This window comes from Mytilus edulis, chromosome 4 (assembly GCF_963676685.1).
Source record: "Mytilus edulis chromosome 4, xbMytEdul2.2, whole genome shotgun sequence".
Lineage (NCBI taxonomy): Eukaryota > Metazoa > Mollusca > Bivalvia > Mytilida > Mytilidae > Mytilus > Mytilus edulis.
In genome coordinates this window covers 74,423,282-74,447,027 of record NC_092347.1, presented here as the reverse complement: position 1 = coordinate 74,447,027, position 23,746 = coordinate 74,423,282, and the positions used below count along the sequence as shown (strand labels likewise).

The window sequence follows — 23,746 nt, the reverse complement described above, 5'->3', positions numbered from 1 at the left end:
CCTTTCTTGTTCTCATAGAATCATATGATATGAGCTCCTTGTTTTTAGAACTTCTTTCTTAACTGTCGTATTAGACTGACCAGTGCATATCGCGCATGGCACTTTAAATGTATTTTAGCGTGAAAATTAACTTACATTTAGCTGGATTTATTGCCGTCGTAGTTCAATCTTGTCGCCTTCGTACTTTTATTCGATGGCAACACGATGGGACTACGAGGTCTTCATGAAGTCGTGTTGCCATTGTAAGACCTTCGTGATTCATTCGTGTAGACATGGTAATGTCAAAACTGCCTGATGGAAACGATGGAAACACAAATGCATTCCCAGTGACATTACGATGGTGAGGATGGTGATACGAACTCAATACGAACCCTCAACATCGGACGCACCTTCGGGGATTTTTTAACATGTTAAAAAATTTAGAACCCTTCCCGAAGTTGTCCATGAAGTCTAGAAAAAGTGGCCGATGGTTCTACAATGGTGAAAGATGGCACTACAAATAGCTCGGTCAGGAAAGTATCTGTCCCGATTTTGAAAATTTCCATAATCGTGTTAATTGGGACAGTGTGACGCTGGCATAAAAAAGGCAAGACATGTTAGTGTGTGCACTCTTGTCTTTTGTTGGCAACAGTTGATGATGTATATCATATTGCTTTTTCTTCTATTGTTTTGTACATATAGCAGGTTGTTAGTTTTCTCATTTGAAATGTTTACATTTGTCATTTCAGGGCTACAGCGCTTGGTCTTGGGTTCAGAGTTATCTCATTGGCAATCATGCCACATCTAGCTATCTTTATATTTATAATCTATGTGTTAGTGTGTACACACACCAAAGGTTTACATTGTTTAAAACATTAACACATGTAGAAAGGAGGGCTTAAATATAGTTACTCAACCTGTAACAATAGTTTTCAATCACACATTGTGCAATCTTTACCCTCTCCCCCCCTTTTGCCTCCCCTAAAACTTAATCATATCTTTAGCACCTGGTCCTCTGGAAAGGGGTTAATCTTCTGTACTTTTCTGTTTAACTACTGTTTTCATATACATTACATGTAACAATTTAGTGTTTGGAGCATACATTGAAGTTTTTGTTTAATAAGTTATTCTTTTATGTCATGCTATGTGCCCATTTTACATTGGTAGGCATTATGTTTGTCAAGATCTTTATACCAAGAAATAGACTTTTATATAACAAAAGCTAAACATAAATAAGGGGGTTGAGTATTTTAGTATCAGAGTTCAGTATGGCATTCATTTCACTGAAGTAGCATACATAATGGTTAAGGGGCTACCAGGTGAAGGATTTTATCACGATGTTGAAGAATCATTGGTGGCAGTGGGCTGTTGTCTGCTCTTTGGTCCGGTTGTTGTGTCTTTGACACTTTCCCTGTTTACATTATCTATTCTATCTGTGGAATTCATACATAACTTGTCTATTTTTAAATTGGTTTAAATGTATTGTTGTGACATTACTTCTTAAGACTATATTTTACCTCCATACTTCTTTTTCTTAATGTCAGACACCAACAACACGTGACATTAAAACAGCAATTCTAAATATTTCAAAATAAAAAAAACGGCATTTTGATAAAAAACACAACTACTTTCAGGATAAAAAAAGAGAAGTTTAATTCAAATAAATAATAGACTTCTACACTTACTATAAAAAAAAAGCAATGGAATAGAAAAATCATTATTGTTTGCAAACAAAACAAAATAACCTTCAAAACAGATATTTTCTACAATTCCCTTAGATAGGATTACTACAAAAAATTGTAGATTTGTTAATATGGCCACTATTTCTACATATCACATACAGATTTATAGGGTATAATTGTTATAACAAAAAATGGATCGAAAACAAATGCTTCCTTTATAAATTATGAAGAAGCTTTTTTTGGGGCATCAAAATGAGTAAATTTCACTTTTAAAATGACTGTTATACAAATATGTATCCAAAGAAAGTATTCAGTTTATTGCTCCCAAAACCATTTTTTTGTTTCCTTTTTTGTTTCTTCTTTTGCAACATCAAAAAGTCAGGTTTCTTTTTAAGAATGGGGAGCTCATTATAAACATTTGGTTTTTAGTTGATATTATCAGCCTTTTAATGAAATGATGCCTTGAGATAGACAACATGAGAATTGTTATAACTTGTATTTTGGTTTTGTCGTATGGAAGAAAAGCATTGCTTTATACATACATATATATATACAAATAAGAACTACTAACAAATAAAAATGGAAAAAATTGTACTAGTATGGTCGAGGTATGAAAAAAACCCACTTTTTAATGCTTTCTATTTTCCCTGAATGTTCTTCTTACATCTCTGAAAAAAAATCTAAATACTTGCTTTATTTTCAAAGTAATTTCCTGCCAATGTGAAAAATTAGGTTTAATGTCTGCTGTACTCCTTATTATAATAAGTGTTTCAGCCAATTCTAAAAGAGCAATTTCTTATTCCATGAAAACTAGTAAAATATTCAGCAGCCAAGCTTTGATTTGATTTTAAAGTTTAATTATTTGTGGCCTTTATTCAATTGGTAGTAGGAATCAAGCTTTTTGAGAGATACACCTACATCTCATACAAACATCTTTTAAAAATGTTAGACTGAAACATTGTGTTATGGAAGATTTAGTCTTTTAAATTTATTTTGAAAAAGGATGGTATCTGTACATACAAGGTTTTGTAATGCCCTTTATTTGCTGCCAAATACATCCTTAATTGATACACATACATGTAAATAAAAAGAAGTTACAAAGTAAATACAAAGTCAAGTGTGTAAAAATAATAATTTATGTTGGATCATATCTTTGTTCCTAAGTTGTTCTTCTTTTTACTACATGATTTTTTTCTGAAATTATGCAGATCCATTTTTATGTGGTGAATATAACAAAATGTTTGATAACTATGGGCAGTGATCAGAATGAGTATTTGTTCAATTAACAGATACAAATAATTGTACAGTAGATCATATATCTAATGCTATACAATGAGTGTGTAGGTAAAGGTAATCTCTTTGGTCAGCTTGCTTGTTAGCTGAACCGTGATGTCATTTTTAGGCATGGTATACTACCCTCCTTTTGAAGTAGTGTAGTCCAAAAGACAGATAGATTGACTTTCTGATGGACTAGTCTACTCTTAAAGGAAGGTTGTTTTACGACTTCATGTTTCAGCTAACAAGCAAGCTAATGAAAGATATTACCTTAACCTACACACTAAGGGACGACATCAAAAGATCGATGTAGGATAAAAAACTTAAATCAAATAGTTTGGGGGTGGGGGTCAACATTGCTGCAAGTTTTTTTAATCTAAAATCGATTTTACATATATCCCTATTGGTCAATCAATTTTTCTCAAATTAAGTTAAGAGGGGGGTGTGGGGGTCAGAGAATTAAGTTTTTTATCCTTCATTGAACTTTTGATGTCGTCCCTAACATATCTCTTAACTGTTTTTATTTTTCATAAAATAAATAATATTTAAGTGCAGAGATTTGGAACAGAGATTCTACTAAAAGTCTTGAATAGTCAGACATGCTGTTATATTGGCACCTGTCAATTTCAAGACGTTTTTGTTTTATGGGACAATGTTCTATGATAAAGGCTTCTTTTTAAATATTATATAGTCCTGAATTTATAAATATAAGTCATCCATGAATATTCATACATATCCAAATATTCTATGATTGTCATTTTCTAACTTTGATTATACATATTATAAACTTGTTCAGACATAACAGACATTCCAAACAATTAACAAAAAATATAATTTAAAGCATAAAATTGTATTTGATAAATATGGCTATATATAAGTCCAAATAATTATGACGTCTTGAAACAATATAAATGTATAAACAAAATAGATTTATGTTGGGTTTAACAATACAAGGTAACACATTTACACTAAAAACTGAACAAAAACTTAATGATGTGGTGATGTTTAAAGCTGTAAAAATTATATAAAAATTGTATATACAATTTTAAAGGACATCTCAAAACAATACAATTACAATTGAGTTCAAAGAGGTCATATTTATCAGTCATGACCAAAATGGGGACCAAAAATTAGTGAGATGATATTCAGAATTATGAAGATAATCATGTTGTTAGTTATTCATCTATAAGAAATGAAAAGAATCAACTAGTTAGCGATTTAAAAACCTGTCTGGCAATAAAATAACTTGAAAATATAATGCAATACACATATGGTTCCTTAACAAAATGAAACAGGAATGTATATTTCTTGGTAGCAAAAATCACAGTACATGTAAGAGGCCCCTCATGGGGGGGTCCTAGTAATCACATAATCACCATTTTTTTGCCAATATAATCACATAATCATTAAATATTTGCTTATCTTTAGTAATCAAATAATCATAAACTAAAAATACAGTCCTAGGTAATCAAATAATCATGAAATATTTGGCTTAATAATCAAATAATCATTAAAAAAACGGCCAAGTAATCACATAATCAAAAACCCCATGAGGGCCCTCATGTAATTGAGAAAATATTTGATACTGATATTTCAGAAAGTCTAAGGGACAAAACCACACCATTCATATATTGCAGACATCTTTTTAATGTAAAAATTATATCACTCATATTTTCAAAAATCTTTGTATTCAAAACGGTTGTTCAAGTTTCACAGAAGATGGCATAATTACCCTATGGGCTATGTGGGCTAAAAATGAAAAAAAAAGTAATAAAATTGAGATATTTCTTAAAGTCAACATGTATAGCTTTATAGCTTTATAGCTTGTTGTTCGGTGTGAGCCAAGGCTCCGTGTTGAAGGCCGTACTTTAACCTATAATGGTTTACTTTTTTAAATTGTTATTTGGATGGAGAGTTGTCTCATTGGCACTCACACCACATCTGCCTTTATCTATGTAATTCAAATAAGGATATTTCTACATACAGGCTTGAGTCTTAACAAGCCAGTGCTTATACTTGACAAAAAATGAATACAAAGACAAATGTACCAGTATTAGGGACAAAACAGTGCCAGCACAAGTAAGCTATAAAAGGAATGACTTATTTTTATACACAATCATAATGTTTCTCTCTAGTCTATTACCACTATTTCACCATAACAACAAAAACTTTAAAGGACAATTCATTCAACAAAAATGGCAACATGTTCTTGAAAACCTGAGATAAAACCATTGGCTTAACATCAAAATGCAATTAAAAGGAAAATACTGCGTAGCAACACACATATACTAGATCACATGGGCTTAATTACTGAAAATTCAGAAATTATTGTGTGCATTTATTATTGTGATTTTGTTATTTTTGACTAAAATGAGATTTTAAATTTTGCAATATTCTGAAAATCCTGTGAAATTCATATTAAAAATTTCAAAATGCAAGTTTAAATTTTTGCGATTTTAACCCTGCCGCATTTTTCGCAATAATAAAATCATTGCAATAATTTCTGAATTTACAGTATACTAAATTAAAAAAATATGAAATTCTAATTCAACCACTAACCACTAAAGCTAATAAATATATATGATATTTCACCTAATAATACAACTTAATTAAGGTGGTACCTAACACTACAGGGAGATAACTCTGTAAAATCAGCTAAACGTTTTAATTACGTTGTGTTGTTAAGGGAATATCAGGCTTCTCAATGATCAAAATAATTGTTTGTCTAACTGCTATATAACCAGTGTAATTTTTCTGATAAAACGGTTGGTTCAATTTTTTTGAAATTTTTATATTTTTGTAAAAGGGTCAAAGCAAATATTTTGTCAAAATTTTAAGAAAATTAAACGAGCCAAATTGATTTTAGTTAAAGTGTTGGGTACCACCTTAAGAAAACAAACAATGCATAAGCTTTTTTTTTGCTAAATCTTTGGTCCCTTATGATGAGGTAGAAAAGCTGTATTTAGCAAATTCTTAAAATTGAAGTTAGGCTTTAAAAAGCTTTATAAAACATGAAACCTACCCGTCATTTTATAAATGCAGTGCTCAATCAAAATGTCTTCTTTTTATCATTTTTTTCCATTTGATAGAGGAATGTATTAAAGATAACATTGTGAAAACTGGATATCTTAGACAAAACATTTACTTCAAAATGAAAGCATCTGCATTCCTTACTGTACCTTTAAAATAACAAAATATTTCAATATACAGCTTTATTTACTGCAGCTTCAAAGCTATATTTTTATAGATTTTTGAAAAGTTATTCAAATTATTAATAGAAAAAACATAAATTTCAATATAACACCATTTTATGATTTGTAACAAGGGAGGTAATAACATAACAAAATAAACTTCAATTAACCAATGGTACGGTATTTCAGTCAATATGATGTTGGCATTTCATAAAAATATTTATAAATAACAAAAAACAAATAGATTTAAACATAAAAAAATTAGTTAAGACATTTAAGAAAATATATAACTGTATATAATTTTAATTAACAACTTTCTTTTTTGTAAATGCTTATGGCTAGTATGATTATTTATCTAAATAAATACATAGCTTTTTCTGAAGTTCTATCTTTTTTCCCAGTTTTTTTTAATATAAAACGTCATTCATTATCTTCCAAAAACTGAAGCCAGATAGCAAATCAATACAATATTCTTCAACTCACATCATAGCAATATAACAAGATAATACAATATAAAGGTAAGCTTCATAAGGATATTGGTATATATGTAACAAAAAATATATTGGTAAATAATATTATGCTATAAATAAATAAAACATACATCAATTTAAATATGTAAAAGTATAGCACATTTAACATAATATGTATTTGTAAAAATCATGAGAATGTGATCTTTATACAATATCTGTTAATATTGAGGAAGCTGAGATTGGTATAATGATATGTTTCACATTGAATTACACTGGAGATACCTATATTTTGCCAACCTATATTTTGCCATAATGGCTTTGGAAAAAAAACCCCAGGGTTTCCCTAATCTAATCTACCTCTAATATTATCGTTTTTCTCTCAGATCTTTTTAGTTTTAATCTGATAAGCTCTCTTCATCATCCATAATTTGTGTAAGCTGGTGAGGTGTGTTTGCATACAGATGAGGTACAGTACTATCTGATCTATGTAGTCTCTTCCTCCTCTCTTCAGCCTGTTTGAAGTCTCTGGAGCGACTGGCCATCACCTCTGCTTCTTCTGGTAATCTGTCTTCATGTCTAACTGTTGACTCATGAGGCATCTATATAAGATACATAAAAAATACAGATACAAATGACTTTTCAAAAAAATGCTCAATGGCAATTGTTTTTAGAATGGTTTAAAATAAAAATAAATGAATTTTTCTGTTGTAAGAAAAGCATTTATCTTAAAAAGCATTTCTACAGTAAATTATAGTGTGCTTTTAAGCTGACACAAAATTTACTTATTTTAGCTGGTACAATTTTAAGGGTTAATTTCTTTTTCAGCATATTTTATGTAAAAAAAAAATAGGGCTTAAATTCTCTGTTTGAATTTTTCATGTATTTTGCAGGGAAAATATCAACTCTTTGTGAGATTCTATTTTATAGTTTTTCAGTTGAAAGAAGATCCGAACAAATTAATTCACCAGTAAATAATTGACAGTACACATATTACATACCAACATAGCAGGTGACCTAAATACATATGAAAATGGATAATGAAGTAAATTGAGGAAAGAAGCAGCATACAGATCAGCATATCTCATCACTTGGTTACCAAAAAATGTCTGTCGAGAACCTAGAAAATCAAACATTAATTAATCTAACAGAGATATAAATTGTGCATTTTTAAGAAATGAATAAGCACTGTTCAAGGCTAAATGTTAAGGTACAATGTGTAATATCACAGATTTTATGTAAGTTTTTATATCATACTGATTATCAAAAAATTTGTAAATAAACTTGTTTTCTTTTTAAAGTTCTAGCTTCAAAACATTTAAAAGGTTTAGCCAGACAATCCATGTACCCTATACATAATTCCCCAACATTTTATTGTGGCAGCATTTAAAAATCAAGGTGCTTGTAAGCGCTGAAAGATTGCTTCAATTTATCAGCATTGTCAATTATAATTCTAGACAATGGGAGATAACTTCAATTAAAAAAAAAGATTACTTTAACAATGACATCATTTATATTTTTAGAACAGATATTAGATTCCTGCACATTGCAAAAGTTATGTAATTTTCTTGACAAGTGTAAAAACCTTGTTTTGTGACTTTAATATCTGGGCATATATCTACATTGATAAATTCTATAAATGTTCATGGGTAGGATGTACAAAGTGTTTTTATCTATGCACTATATTTTGTGTATCAAAAAGGTAGTGATAAGCCTTAGAAGATTCAGATATCAAGTCAGTGACATAGGGTTTTGATTGCAATTCATGCAATCTTTATCCAAAAAGCGTATACATTGTGTAGCAGGAAAAGGAAAGTTTCCTTTTTTTTAAAATTATTTAGTTTAGTTTAACAAATCTAAATTGTATGCATAATCAGAACATAAACTGACAGACACTTCCAACCATGCCAAAGCGCATGCTCATATTCTACAAACTTACCACTTCTAAAGAGACTTCCAAGCATGCCATAGGCCATGTCCATGTGATGAGTTACATCCTAGAAAGTATAATTAAAAATAGTATGTATAAAAATCTATATTGACCACTTGCAAGAAAGTAAATAAAAAGAATGAATGACCTCTGCTGTAGAAATATACACGAATTAAAAAAAAATGAGAATAAAACTTATTTCATTTTATCTTAACTTAATTTGTTCTAATTTCTATTTGTTTACAGATAAAAAAAAGTTAAATAAAGACTAAAAAGTACAAATGACTCTACTATTGATAAGAGCCTTACCCTAATAGCTTTCTGAATATTACTGATGTCAGGCTTTTTATTGGAACTGCTATCTAAATTTCTGAAAAGTTAAAACATATTTGATATAAAACAGTGTAATTTCAAAATAACTTAACAGTTGTCAAAAGCTACTATATTTACTGAAGATTTGGACTGCTTTAGAAAATAAAAAGAAATAAAAAGAACCTGAAATAGCATTTTTCCACAGCCTACCATGTAAATTGCAACCATGATCAAGAGTAAAAAGGCAAGCTTACAGTTAAATAATTTTATGCTTTATTTATATATACTAGAAGATGCCTGCAAAATCACAGTACAATACTGGCCAAGTAGTGAAACAAAAGAGTTTGTAAATTTTGCAGGAAGTACATCCACTGAGCATGAGCTAAAGCATATAACGGTCTCCCAAATAGGATATTTTCTCAAAAAGTGGCGTTTACTGTGGAAATGACTGTTTCAAAGAACTAGAGGCTCTTAAGAGCCTGTGTCACTCACCTTGGTCTATGTGCATATTAAATAAACACACAGATGGATTCATGACAAAATTGTGTTTTGGTGATGGTGATGTGTTTGTAGATCTTACTTAACTGAACATTCTTGCTTCTTACAATTATCTCAATTTATAATGAATTTGGCCCATTAGTAAAAGAGGAAAATATTTTGTTAAAATTTACAAAATTATTAAAAAAATTGACTATAAAGGGCAATAACAGCCTTCCTTTTGTGGTCATAAACCTTGTCTTTAAATTTCATTGATTTCTATTTACTTATACTAAAGTTATTGTGCAAAAACCAAGAATAATGCTTATTTGGGCCCTTTTTTGGCCCCTAATTCCTAAACTGTTAAAACCAAAACCCCCAAAATCAATCCCAACCTTCCTTTTGTGGTCATTAACCTTGTGTTAAAATTTCATAGATTTCTATTCATTTTTACTTAAGTTAGAGTGCTAAAACTAAAAGTATTCGGACGAAGACGACGACACAGACGACACCAACGTGATACCAATATAAGACCAACAAATTTTCAATTTTTGCGGTTGTATAAAACACTAAAAATAGGTAAAAATTGTCATTGTACAATAAGAGGTCTTCTAAAAGTTTTGATGAAAGGGAAAATCCTAGATTTCAACATTTTCAATATTTAGCTTTCTCATATCTTTTTTTTTACTATTGATAGTACTTTTCAAAATTATAGACAAAATTTGTATTTTAACCCTTTGTTGCTGTTTTTTGGCCATGTGGGCCATGTTAGTTGGCTGTAAGGGTCATACCAATACTATTTAAACAAAATAACCCAAATGATGATTGTGGCCAAGTTTGAATAGATTGGCCAAGCAGTTTCAGAGGAGAAGATTTCTATAAAAGTTAATTAGCAACGACAACAGAAAACGGTTGCCAAGTGATGAGAAAAGCTCAATTAGCCCTGTGGGCCAGATGAGCTTTAAGGGAAAACAATTCTATTACTTGTCTGATTACTTTGGGCTAAAATGAACAGGTCAATATATACCCTGTCAAGCATGCAAGAACTTTTTCTATAGTAGACAGTAAACCATATAACACAAGTTATGATTGTAAGTTGTATGGTAAGTCATCAATGAAGGATTGAAATGTTAAGTTCACAGTGACCTAATAATTGTGTTAAGAATACTGCTTTATCTCTTTGTTCATTCATGAATTTAGTCATGTAACTTATACATCTTACAGTTATAATCTTCCAAATAAACTAAGATGTTAAATTTAGGTAGACAATATAGCAATGGTGTACTGACATAAGAGGTCTCTAAACACATCAGCTCCAAATGGAGCTTTTGTTAGTAGCCATATTAATGATATGTATCAGCAGGGAAAATTGAAAGCATAGAAATATAGTATTTGCCAATACACAAGCTGTTGCCATATACTACACTGTGGATTCATTTAATTTTGTGGGTATCAATTTTCGTGGATTGCTGAACACTTGCACATTCAAGGATATTTGAATTTGTGGTCTTGCCTATCTCTGTATATATGGCCAATTGAAAATATGTTATTCTTTGAACATTTGAATTTGTGGTTCATCTGTTCCCACCAAACCCACGAAAATTGGTATTCAACGAATAGTAATGAATCCACAGTATCTGATGTCATATTTAGCAAAGACAATGAAGAATGACAAGATGTTCAAAGAATGATTGACCTATTTTGGTGGAAGGTTATAATCCCCCTTGGATGAATATATTCTTCAGGTTATGTGTTATGTGTACGAGGACATTATATAATTGGATCCAGACTTTATATATGTTGTTGAAGAATATGCATGCAATAGGTCATTTTTCAGACTCACACATTTAAATAAACACGTTTATATATCAAAACCAATACATATGGTGAGGGTTTGTGAAGTATAAAATTTAAGTGCCAAGGAAAGAAAAGTGTTTTTCCACCTCAAAATTAAACATAAAATAATATAGTCTAATTCCCTGAAATGTAGTCCAGAGTGACTAAAGTTGGTAGGTAGATGACATATCTTTAATATACCAACCAGGTGCTCCGCAGGGCGCAGCTTTATACGACCGCAGAGGTCGAACCCTGAACAGTTGGGGCAAGTATGGACAAAACATTCAAGCGTACTACATCTCTGAATTTGGATTGTGATCAAATTTTTGACAATACATGTTTTTTTTTTACACAAAACAAATGTCAAGATTTTACAAATCAATTAAAAATTTCTTCTTCAAACTTTTTAAATCTAAAATTAAATAGTTGACACAGCATAGGTTTCTGACACAGAATGAATGTGGTCTAATGAACTTAAAAGGTTTTTTTTGCCTTTGAGCAATTCACTATGCTGTTGAATATTAATCCTCTCAAAAAAATGTTTGAAGAAATTTTCTTTTTATTTATGAAATCTGAAATGAGAAAAATTTAACCCCCCCCCCCCTTTTTTTCATATCCCCGTTTCCCTTTTTCCAAAACTGATATCAATTCAAATTTCTAATGGAGTTTGCAACAATAACTACTCTTTTAAATACATCATAAAATATTAAAATGTAAAATAAAGTGCTTGTTATCACTGAATGGTAAAGATTGGTTGGTAGTAAAAGTGAATATACATTGTTTATTGTATAAAACAATAAAAAAAACTTCATCAGAAACATTTTATATTGGCAAATTTCCAATGAAGTATTTACATAAAGTTATTGGCAAATAAAAATAGAAAATGACATCATAGTCATGTCTGGCAAATGTCCAACATACACTATCTAAAAACATTTTAGATAAGATAAGGGAAAAAAGCTTCATCAGCAACATTTTATATTGGCAAATTTCCAATGAAGTTATTTACATAAAGTTATTGGCAAATAAAAATAGAAAATGACATCATAGTCATGTCTGGCAAATTTCCAACATATATTATCAACTACTATTCTATACAAAGAAAGATAACTTCAATTGAAAATTAATTGCTATTGCACAATATTGTGCAATTAGATATTTCTTGCTATTGTGCAATACTGTGCAATTGAAAATTTCTTGCTATTGCACAAGACTTGATATGGAATCCTGATTTGGACCAACTTGAAAACTGGGCCCATTATCAAAAATCAAAGTACATATTTAGATAAAGCATATCAAATAAGCCCAAGAATTTAATTTTTGTTGAAATCAAACTTAGTTTAATTTTGGACCCTTTGGACCTTAATGTAGACCAATTTGAAAACGGGACCAAAAATTAAGAATCTACATACACAGTTAGATTTGACATATCAAAGAACCCATTTATTCAATTTTTGATGAAATCAAACAAAGTTTAATTTTGGACCCCCATTTGGACCAACTTGAAAACTAGGCCAATAATTAAAAATCTAAGTACATTTTTAAATTCAGCATATCAAAGAACCCCAAGGATTCAATTTTTGTTAAAATCAAACTAAGTTTAATTTTGGACCCTTTGGACCTTAATGTAGACCAATTTGAAAACGGGACCAAAAATTAAGAATCTACATATATAGTTAGATTCGGCATATCAAAGAACCCCAATTATTCAATTTTTGATGAAATCACACAAAGTTCAATTTTGGACCCTTTGGGCCCCTTATTCCTAAACTGTTAGGACCAAAACTCCAAAAATCAATCCCAACCTTCCTTTTGTGGTCATAAACCTTGTGTTAAAATTTCATTGATTTCTATTTACTTAATATACTAAAGTTATTGTGCGAAAACCAAGAATAATGCTTATTTGGGCCTTTTTTTGGCCCTTAATTCCTAAACTGTTGGAACCAAAACTCCCAAAATCAATCCCAACCTTCCTTTTGTGGTCATAAATCTGTGTCAAAATTTCATAGATTTCTATTCACTTAAACTAAAGTTATAGTGCGAAAACCAAGAAAATGCTTATTTGGGCCCTTTTTGGCCCCTTATTCCTAAAATGTTGGGACCAAAACTCCCAAAATCAATCCCAACCTTCCTTTTGTGGTCATAAACCTTGTGTTAAAATTTCATTGATTTCTATTCACTTTTACTAAAGTTAGAGTGCGAAAACTAAAAGTATTCGGACGACGACGACGCCAACGTGATAGCAATATACGACCAAAAAATTAAAATTTTTGCGGTCGTATAAAAAGGTTGACATGGATGTTCAACAGTATTCAATTTGCCCTCCTTAACTCTGTTCAGAGTGACGTATATCAAATAATGCATTTTTTCGCTAAACTAATAACCCACATATGATATTAATAAATGTATAAACATACAGTCTTTGAAAAACATTTAGAAAAAGAGGGTTTTACATATCATTATTCGACCCTAACATACTTCAATTAAAACCAAGTTTTTGTTAAGTTACATTAATATCAGATTATTTACAATGATTAAAAGGGGTTCTATAGGAATACCTGTAAACATACCTTTTACCTTTTATTTGGCATAACAAAGTATTACTTTATCAAGTCACACTTTAAAAAATTGCTAGTCATCTAGCGTTTTGCATTTGTATAGGTACGGATAATATCATAATCATGTTACAAAGTTTAACATTTATGAACAATAACTTTTTTCACTTCATTTTCAATAGAAAAAATTTGTAAGGGTTCCGCGGAACCCAGTGTCTCGCCTACTTTTGCTGTAAATTGCAGGATCAACAAAAATGAGGGAAAAAATCATAAAAAATATTCCGCTTGATACCATGTTTGGATTGTAGAAAGCTTCTGTCCAAGTTTGGTAAAAAATCCTGGATAGTTTATGAATCTAATAAATGTTTTAAAAACTTTAACTGCAGACTGGATGTAATGTTAACTTGAAGAAAAACTAAGTCGATTTCTAAGTAAAATATAGATTCACAGGTACAAAATATTAACAAAATTTCCTTCTAGATACTAGCTTTTGATCATAAACAAGCTCCTGTCTTAGTTTGGTACAAATAAAAAAAAGTATAAGAAAGTTATCAAAATTTTTAAAAATTTAACCACAGAGTAAAATATGGAAAAAATGGATTTGTCATTTTACAAAATTTACTTCTGGATACTATCTTTATGATCATAAACAAGCTTTTGTCCAAGTTTGGTACAAACCAAGGAGAGTTTAAAGGGAAACTTCGCAAAAAAATCAAAAATTGATATTATGTTCATTCTGTATAAAAATGCTCAAATTCATAGATATTAAAGTTTTATTCCGCTATATAAGCGATCACCATCGATTTTAAATTTAGAGTATCAATTCTCTGCGATCCGCCATTTTGTCTTCTTTCCCGATTAATAAAAACGATATGTCTATAAACCACAAAGAAACAAAACTACAGTAACCGATGTAGTCGTAATTGCGTGTCGATATCTTGTCAATCGTACGGTTGTTTTATCCGACTAACTAACTTGATACGAAAAATATTCTTACTTTTTTTAAATTACCATGGTCTGTTGTTTTTAAACTGTTGATATTGGAATTAGGTGAAAAGTCAAAGTTGAAATCATAAATAAGTGTTCCGTGAAATTTTTTTTCGAAAATCTAATTTGTTCATAATTCTTTAAAGTAATAAACAAATATATTTTGATCTTCCCTCATCTGATCACCAGCATGGCTAAAGGTATTACTTCCAAAGGTATTGTGAGGGGTGTGAGGTGACACGTCCAGGTATTCAAGCGATTTCCTGTCGGGCTTGCAAGTTCATGCATCGTTTCACTTCTGCAGGTATTGGTCAGTGTACACGGCTGATAACTTATAACTTATTACTTTCCATTTTGAACTATCAGATGAATAATATACAACTCTGTCTTACTTGTCATTACTAAACTCATACGCTTGTTTATAAATAACATTTCTGGTGTAAAGAATATACATGTAATTCATAAACATATAAATAATACCCAAAAAATAAGATTTGATGAAATTAAAATCTATTTAAATATTTTTTCCAAGGGTGAATTTGGGAAAATGTAATATATAGTCATTGTCAATAGTGAAGGACAGATTGGAACAGACCAGAAATATTGATTTAAAAAAATGTACGCACTTGCCGACGATTCGTTTATACGACTGGATAGAAAGTTACGGAACTATAGCGCAATTTAAAATATCAGAGGCGGATTTAGGGGGGGGGGGGGGGGGGGGGGGGGGGGGCAGGGGGCCCTGGCCCCCCTTTTTTGGGAAAAAATTTGGTTGCTTATATAGGGAATCATTGAAGTGAGCCTGGAGCGGGCCCTCTCTTAGGTCAGTCAGTGGGCCCCCACTTATGAAAATTTCTGGATCCGCCACTGAATATATACATGTATACATTGAACATAAGAAAAAAACATATATTTTGAATAAATAGGGGTAAAAGTGTTGTAAATAGACTAGTCCATGTATGCCAACAGTATGTAATCATCGAATGTCGATAGACTATTGTATACCAGAAGAAGAAGAGAACCAATTTGATTTAAATACAGGTCGATGTATAACTTTTGCTTTGGTTCATTGAAGCTGTGGACCTAGTAAAATCACAGATTTATATTTCAATAAGATTGTTCTCGAACAAAGGAAGTAATTCGTCATCACAATTGTTATATATGCCACTGGACGAACACTAATTATCCCCAGGGAATGTGAATATTTTGCTGGGAAACTTTTGAGTATCAAAGTTTCAAATTAATTTCGGGATTTATTTTCTTTCTTGGTATTCAATAACAGAAAAAAGAATAAATTACTTGTTCGCTAAATAGGGGTATTCTTGTCAGATAAAAATTTAAAGACTTTTAGTTATATTTAAAAAATAGGGAAATATGACATTAAATTGGTTCTGTCTTTTTTTTAAACATCGTTAAACAGATGTGTGTCTAAGGTGAACGCCACAAGAACCCTGTAATACTAGTACGAGAGTATAGCATGTAAACATTCCTTCTCAATAATATGGTTGTAGTGGAAATCTTTTCATACAGATTGACAACTCATTGTCCGATATGCATGTAATATTTGCCACATGACGCCCATAGTTCTTTCTACCATCATCATCTTATTCTGTGATATTGCTGTAAACATCGATGGTTCACACCCAAACAAAATGGGAGTAATGGACCTTCAGAGCTTCTCCGTGTTATACACTTGTGAAATATATAGACGAAATTTCTGTATTGAAATGAATCTACATCTCATAAACAGGATTTTCAAATAACGATTGTGAGTAATCACCTTACAAACCAATATAAACGTATGGCAAGATATAACCATGAAGGAATTTAGTTTTTGTCAGACGCAAGAACTCATCACTATATATATATGCATACAGTTTCAAATATTAAGAACAAGCGGTCGATGTCGATAGTCTCTTTTCTAACTGTTCAGAGTTAGACATGTCACTTGTTCATTCTTGGAAGCCTTCATATTCCCCGTCTAACGATGGGAACTCTTTCTGATTGTGTTGACTATAAATGCTTGCATGGTAATTCTGTCGTTTATCTGTACAAGCGGTTGCATTTCCTCTCCTTTCCCAACAAACAAACGAACGAAACGCCACTAGTCTGATTTCTCTGGAGCTCATCCTCAATGGCTCTTATAAGTCAGGAAACTTACAGGTATACTAATAATGATTGTTTCAAGAACAACGATGTATGGACGAACTATTATAAATTCGTCAATATCAGTTATGCATGACTAAAATATAACTTTTATTACAACTACTGTATTACTTATTTGGATTAATGACGGCTATCATGTTCAACATTGCACAAATATTATCATAGAATTTAAAAAAAAATCCTCAAAAATCCTCAAAAGAAATAATGCCTTAGCTTAGATAATTGATATTCTTTTCACAAAAAGTTCGTGTAAATGATTGTCAAATGAATTTAATTATGTAAGAATAAAATGTTAAAAAGAAACTAAAAAAAAATCATGCATGTTGTATGTTGTATTTTTTGTCAATTAAAAACTTTAAAATTGCAATAGTTTTATTAGCATTTAAACACAGCCAGATTTGAATACAAGTTAAGAAATTCCGGTAAAGTCAATGATATCAAACAGATGTACAATGGTATATCAAATTGGGTAATATTGCATTTAGTTTTTATAAAAGATTAAAACTACTATTTTTTGCTTCATATTTGAATCTTTACGCCAATTGCCGCTAAGAAAGTAATCAAAAATTGTTTCCTTTTATTTTTATACACTTTCTCGGAATTACGAATCTGAATTTTATTTTCAATTAATTTACACAATTTAATTATTGTATCTTTATTCTCATCGTGTATTAAATCTTAGTGTATTAACATCGTGACAGCATACTCTTTCTAATCCTTTCTGTTTATCCTTTCCAAATAACAACATTTATACCTGTGTACGCTTGAACTCACACCTGCGGCTAAATAGCTACAAGGTAAACGAATTGACCTCAAGCCGAGAAATATACAGTGACCTTTACAAAATAATATACACACTCTGCTCACACATTAGTTGCATTGAAATGATTATCAAAACAATAACGGTAAATAGAACTGAAATATTTTCAGTTCAATATCAGTAAAAATGTTCAATAAATATGTTATGAAAAAAATCTCAACAATAATTAATTAAATTTATTCAAAAACATTTACTAGAGATAATTTTATAGGAGTTTAATTCAATCAATTAATACAAAATGGTATATGCATATTCATTTTCGTTCATTCTTATATTGTGGTTTATAACTTCGACCATTCGTCAGCTGTGCGCTTTTAATTACGTATATTGTCGATAAGCTATAAGAGTTAAACAGATTTTATTTTTTCCCAGAATTCAATAAATCGGGCTAATACGTCACGACCCACTCGAGAATTCAACCAAAAAAGTTACAAATACTTGATTTTCTCCGTTATTAGAAGGAATATAAATTTAAAACTTTGCAAATGTGTTTTTTATGTTAAGATGAACATAATTAGATGATAAGTAAAAAATCGCGGAATTTCCCTTTAAGAACGTTATTAAAATTTTAAAAACTACAACCACAGAGTGATGTAATGTTTTCCCGCAGAAAAACTAAGTGCATTTATAAGTAAAATACGGGAAAAATGGAATTTTATTTTTACAAAATTTACTTCTGGATACTATCTTATGATCATAAATAAGCTTCTGTCCAAGTTTGGTAGAAATCCAGGATAGTTTAAGAAAGTTTTTAAAATTTTAAAAACTTTAACCACAGAGTGTATGTAATGTTTTCCCGCAGAAAAACTAAGTCCATTTATAAGTAAAATATGGAAAAAATGAAATTTTATTTTCACAAAATTTACTTCTGGATACTATCTTAATATGATCATAAACAAGCTTCTGTCCATGTTTGGTAGAAATCCAGTATGGTTTAAGAAAGTTATTAAAATTTCAAAAACTTTAACCACAGAGTGAATATTTGTGGACGCCGACGACGACGACACCGACGGAATGTAGGATTGCTTAGTCTCGCTTTTTTGACTAAAGTCGAAGGCTCGACAAAAAGTATAAGATTCATTTCCTTTGTTGCTCAATTAAGATACATAATTCTTTTGCTAAGGATGAATAGTTTATTATCAAGAAGAACTTTAAACTGTTTACACTACTGTAATAAACTTGATCAAGAGATGATGTACATTTAAATTTATATACTTTATATACCTGGCAAGGTTTATTTGGTAGTCACCTGGATACAAACCAGGAATAGAATAGCTTCAATAATGGCGTTTTCTAAATCAGTAATTAGAAGCCAAATGCCAATTAACTGTAATTTATGTGAAACTGAAAAGAATATCAAATGGAAATGCCTGACCTGTGGAGTTCTAATGTGCAGTACATGTAAAGATAAAATACATCTGAGAATTGCTAAGGATCATAAGGTAGTTGACATTAAGAATGTGGGGCTGCCTGTTGAAGAATTGGATTTTACCAATATCAAATGTGAAGATCATTCAGAACAATCGTCTTGCCTTTTTTGTACAAATTGTGACAAACTCGTTTGCCCTACTTGCATTGCTAAGGTTCACAAGAAACATGATCTAACCGAAATAAGTGATGCATATAACTTAAAGAAAGAAAGACTGAAGAATAGACAAAGTAAACTGAAAAAGGAAACAAATGAAATCATTGCGACCAAGGATCAATTGAACGAGTTTCAAAAAGCTGAGAATTCAAATTATGCCAAAGTAAGCACAGAAATTCTTAATCATGAGAGAGATTTGAAAAAAGCAATTGAAAAACATATTGCAAAACTAAGAAATGAGTTAGACCAGAACCACAAAGCCTGTACCAAAGCAAATGAAGAAAGTATCAATGCAATTTCTAAGAGTGAGGGACAAATAGAGGAAAAGTATAGGGATGTTCAGGATTTCATTAATACCATCAACATTTCTAAATTTTTCCAAGGTGTCAACAAAATTGAGAAATCAACAGAATTATCTGTTCCACAACCTGAAATATCACAAAGAAAAACACTTCAATTTCATCCAGGAGAGATAACTCAGTCTAACATTGGAGTTCTACAAAGTGTAGACATACCTGTACCTGAAGTAGAGGTTTCTTTTAGTGTTGTTAACCAATATCAGACTAATCTTTCTGTTGTTGGTCATTTATCTCCATGTCCTGATGATTCACTGTGGATAGGTTGTCAAACAGATGTAGTGTTACAGAAAGTAAAACCTGATGGAAACAATCTAAAGACAATATCAACCTTCAACATCCAGGTCTATGGTATGGCAATACTTGCATCTGATGATCTACTTGTGTCAACAGGGGAATCCAGACTACAAATGGTCAGCAGTGCCACTGGTAAAGTAACAGACAGTGTGTATGACATTAAGCCTTTCCTTGCTATAGCCATTCATGTCACCAGTGGAGGTCAGGTCATTGTAGGAGGTTATAAGGATGAAAGAAGAAGAGATGTGTTTGTAATAAATAAGAATGGAGACCATGAAGCTGTGTATGAACATGACAAACATAATCAACCTATATTTAGTTACCCCTGGAGAATTACTACAACCAGCAATGGTAATATACATGTGGCAGATTATAATTTAGGTGAAGACAGTGGTAAAGTGGTAGTGTTAGGACAGGCAGGTGATGTGGTAAATATATATAAAGGGGATACAGAAATCAACAAGAAGATACCATTCATACCAGTAGATATAGTGACAACACCAAGAGGCAATATAATTGTAGTTGATGTTGATACTGATACTCTCCACATCCTAAACAACTCTGGACACCTGATAACATACATAAAGACAACAGACAATGGAATAGAAGATCCACATGCCCTTGCCTTCTCTCAAACAGGACAGCTCTATATAGGATGTTCTCAACCTGACAGCAGTACAGCCAGTAAGGATGCCAAGCTATACAAAGTGAATATATTAGGGTTCTAAAGTAATCCATAAACAATAAATTGGAACACTCATATGTCAACTTTGGGTCAACCCAATTCAGTAACTTTATATCCCCAAAAAGAAAAAGGAAAAGGTTCTTATTTTATATTCATCTGTTGAAATACTGACTAATCAGACTGATCATCAAATCAATACTTGAATGCATTCTAAAAACAAAATCTTTTTGATCACAATAAATTATGTCAACCTTGTGGTCTACCTCATTCAGTTTTATACCATCTGAATAAAAAAAAAAAAACTAGAGGCTCTTAAGAGCCTGTGTCGCTCACCTTGGTCTATGCATATTAAACAAAGACACAGATGGATTCATGACAAAATTGTGTTTTGGTGATGGTGATGTGTTTGTAGATCTTACTTAACTGAACATTCTTGCTTCTTACAATTATCTCAATTTATAATGAACTTGGCCCATTTAATAGTAAAAGAAGAAAATATTTTGTTGAAATTTACAAAAATTTACAAAATGTACAAAATTATTAAAAATTGACTATAAAGGGCAATAACTCCTTAAGGGGTCAACTGACCTTTTTGGTCATGTTGACTTATTTGTGGATCTTACTTTGCTGAACATTATTGCTGTTAACAGTTTATCTCTATCTATAATAATATTCACGATAATAACCAAAAACAGCAAAATTTCCTTCAAAATTTTCAATTCAGGGGCAGCAACCCAACAAACAGTTGTTGGATTCATTTGAAAATTTCAGGGCAGATAGATCTTGACTTGCGAAACAATTTATCCCCATGTCTGAATTGCTCTAAATGCTTTGGTTTCAGAGTTATAAGCCAAAATCTACATTTTACCCCTATGTTCTATTTTTTGCCATGACGGCCATCTTGGTTGGTTGGCTGGGTCACTGCACACAGTTTTTTAATTAGATACCTCAATGATGATTAAGGCCAAGTATGGTTAAATTTGGAACAGTAGTTTTAAAGGAGAAGATTTTTGTAAAAGATAAGAAAAAATTACGAAAAATTGGTAACAAGAGTGCACACACTGAAATGTCTCGCCTTCTTTACTAATCATTGATATTATGTTGATACTCCTAAATATAAAGCTTTATTACGACTGTCACATAAACTTAATATGAACCATGAAATTGAGGTCAGGGTCAGTTGAACCATATGCCAGGCAGACATGTACAGCTAACAATGCTTCCATACAACAAATATTGCTTATAGTTTAAGAAAATAGACCAAAACACAAAAACTTAACACTGAGCAATGAACCATGAAAACCAGGTCAAGGTCAAATAAAACCTGCACCACTGACATATAGATCATAAAATATTTCCATACATCAAATATAGTTCACTATGACATATAGTATTAAATAAAAAGACCAAAACTCAAAAACTTAACTTTGACCACTGAACCATGAAAATGAGGTCAAGGTCAGATGACATCTGCCCGCTAGACATGTACACCTTACAATCATTCCATACAACAAATATAGTAAACCTATTGCATAAAGTATGAGAAAAACAGACCAAAACACAAAAACTTAACTATAACCACTGAACCATGAAAATGAGGTCAAGGTCAGATGACATCTGCCCGCTAGACATGTACACCTTACAATCATTCCATACAACAAATATAGTAAACCTATTGCATAAAGTATGAGAAAAACAGACCAAAGCACAAAAACTTAACTATAACCACTGAACCATGAAAATGAGGTCAAGGTCAGATGACAACTGCCAGTTGGACATGTACACCTTACAGTCCTTCCATACACCAAATATACTAGACCTATTGCTTATGGTATCTGAGATATGGACTTGACCACCAAAACTTAACCTTGTACACTGATCCATGAAATGAGGTGGAGGTCAAGTGAAACTGTCTGACGGGCATGAGGACCTTGCAAGGTACGCACATACAAAATATAGTTATCTTATTACTTACAGTAAAAGAGAATTTAACATTACAACAAATCTGAACTTTTTTTTCAAGTGGTCACTGAACCATGAAAATGAGGTCAAGGACAATGGACATGTGACTGACGGAAACATCGTAACATGAGGCATCTATATACAAAATATGAAGCATCCAGGTCTTCCACCTTCTAAAATATATAGCTTTTAAGAAGTGAGCTAACACCGCCGCCACCAGATCACTATCCCTATGTCGAGCTTTCTGCAACAAAAGTTGCAGCCTCGACAAAAAATGACTATAAAGGGCAATAACTCCTTTTAAAAGGGGTCAACTGACCATTTTAGTCATATTAACTTATTTGTAGATCTTACTTTGCTGAAGATTATTGCTGTTTACAGTTTATCTCTATCTATAATAATATTCCAGATAATAGCCAAAAAAACGGTATAATTTCCTTAAAATTGCCAATTCAGGGGCAGCAACCCAACAACCGGTTGTCCGATTCGTCTGAAAATTTCAGGACAGATAGATCTTTACCTGATAACAATTTATCCCCATGTCTGAATTGCTCTAAATGCTTTGGTTTCAGAGTTATAAGCCAAATTCTACATTTTACCCCTATGTTCTATTTTTAGCCATGGTGGCCATCTTGGTTTGTTGGCAAGGTCATGACACACATTTTTAAAACTAGATACACCAATGATGATTGTGGCCAAGTTTGGTTTAATTTGGCCTAGTAGTTCCAGAGAAGAAGATTTTTGTAAAAGCTAACGACGACGGACGACGACGACGGACAACGGACGACGGACGCAAAGTGATGAGAAAAGCTCACTTGGCCCTTCGGGCCAGGTGAGCTTGAAATTTAGGAAGTACAAAACATAATATCCATAAATCATATCACAAATATGTCTGATTTGTTTGGTTTCAGACGTGTTGTGGCTCAAAGAAATCAGTCACTTTCTTTAGTAGTATAGATACTTAATAAAACTTAAAATTATTCCAGTGTTTTACCTGTTATTATACATATACACTTATGTTAATGTTTGATGTCATTTTCATATTTCTCCGCCTGATATGAGGCCTTTTTGAAAGGGGACTTTCCCCTAATATTCAAATCAAATAAATAACATTAACACATTAAACAACAAGTGAAAATGTTTTTTCTAGATTAAAGTATAAAGACAATAACAGTGCATTGACT

The 23,746-nt window shown here is 31.4% G+C and overlaps 2 protein-coding genes across 2 annotated transcripts in view; one reads left to right on the top strand and one right to left on the bottom strand.

Annotated features, from left to right (window-relative positions):
* Positions 1-6,441: 6,441 nt before the first annotated feature.
* LOC139520518 (cytosolic purine 5'-nucleotidase-like) overlaps positions 6,442-23,746 on the bottom strand; it is a 94,256-nt gene continuing 76,951 nt past the window's right edge. The window contains exons 15-18 of the mRNA XM_071313204.1: positions 8,834-8,894; positions 8,534-8,591; positions 7,596-7,714; positions 6,442-7,196 (exon numbers count right to left, since the gene is read on the bottom strand). Coding sequence (XP_071169305.1) covers positions 6,993-7,196; positions 7,596-7,714; positions 8,534-8,591; positions 8,834-8,894 — 442 coding nt within the window. The 3' untranslated portion in view covers positions 6,442-6,992. The remainder of the gene's footprint in view (positions 7,197-7,595; positions 7,715-8,533; positions 8,592-8,833; positions 8,895-23,746) is intronic.
* LOC139520517 (uncharacterized) lies at positions 18,918-20,855 on the top strand. The gene has a single exon (XM_071313203.1). The coding sequence runs from the start codon at positions 18,961-18,963 to the stop codon at positions 20,641-20,643; it is 1,683 nt and encodes a 560-aa protein (XP_071169304.1). The 5' UTR covers positions 18,918-18,960; the 3' UTR covers positions 20,644-20,855.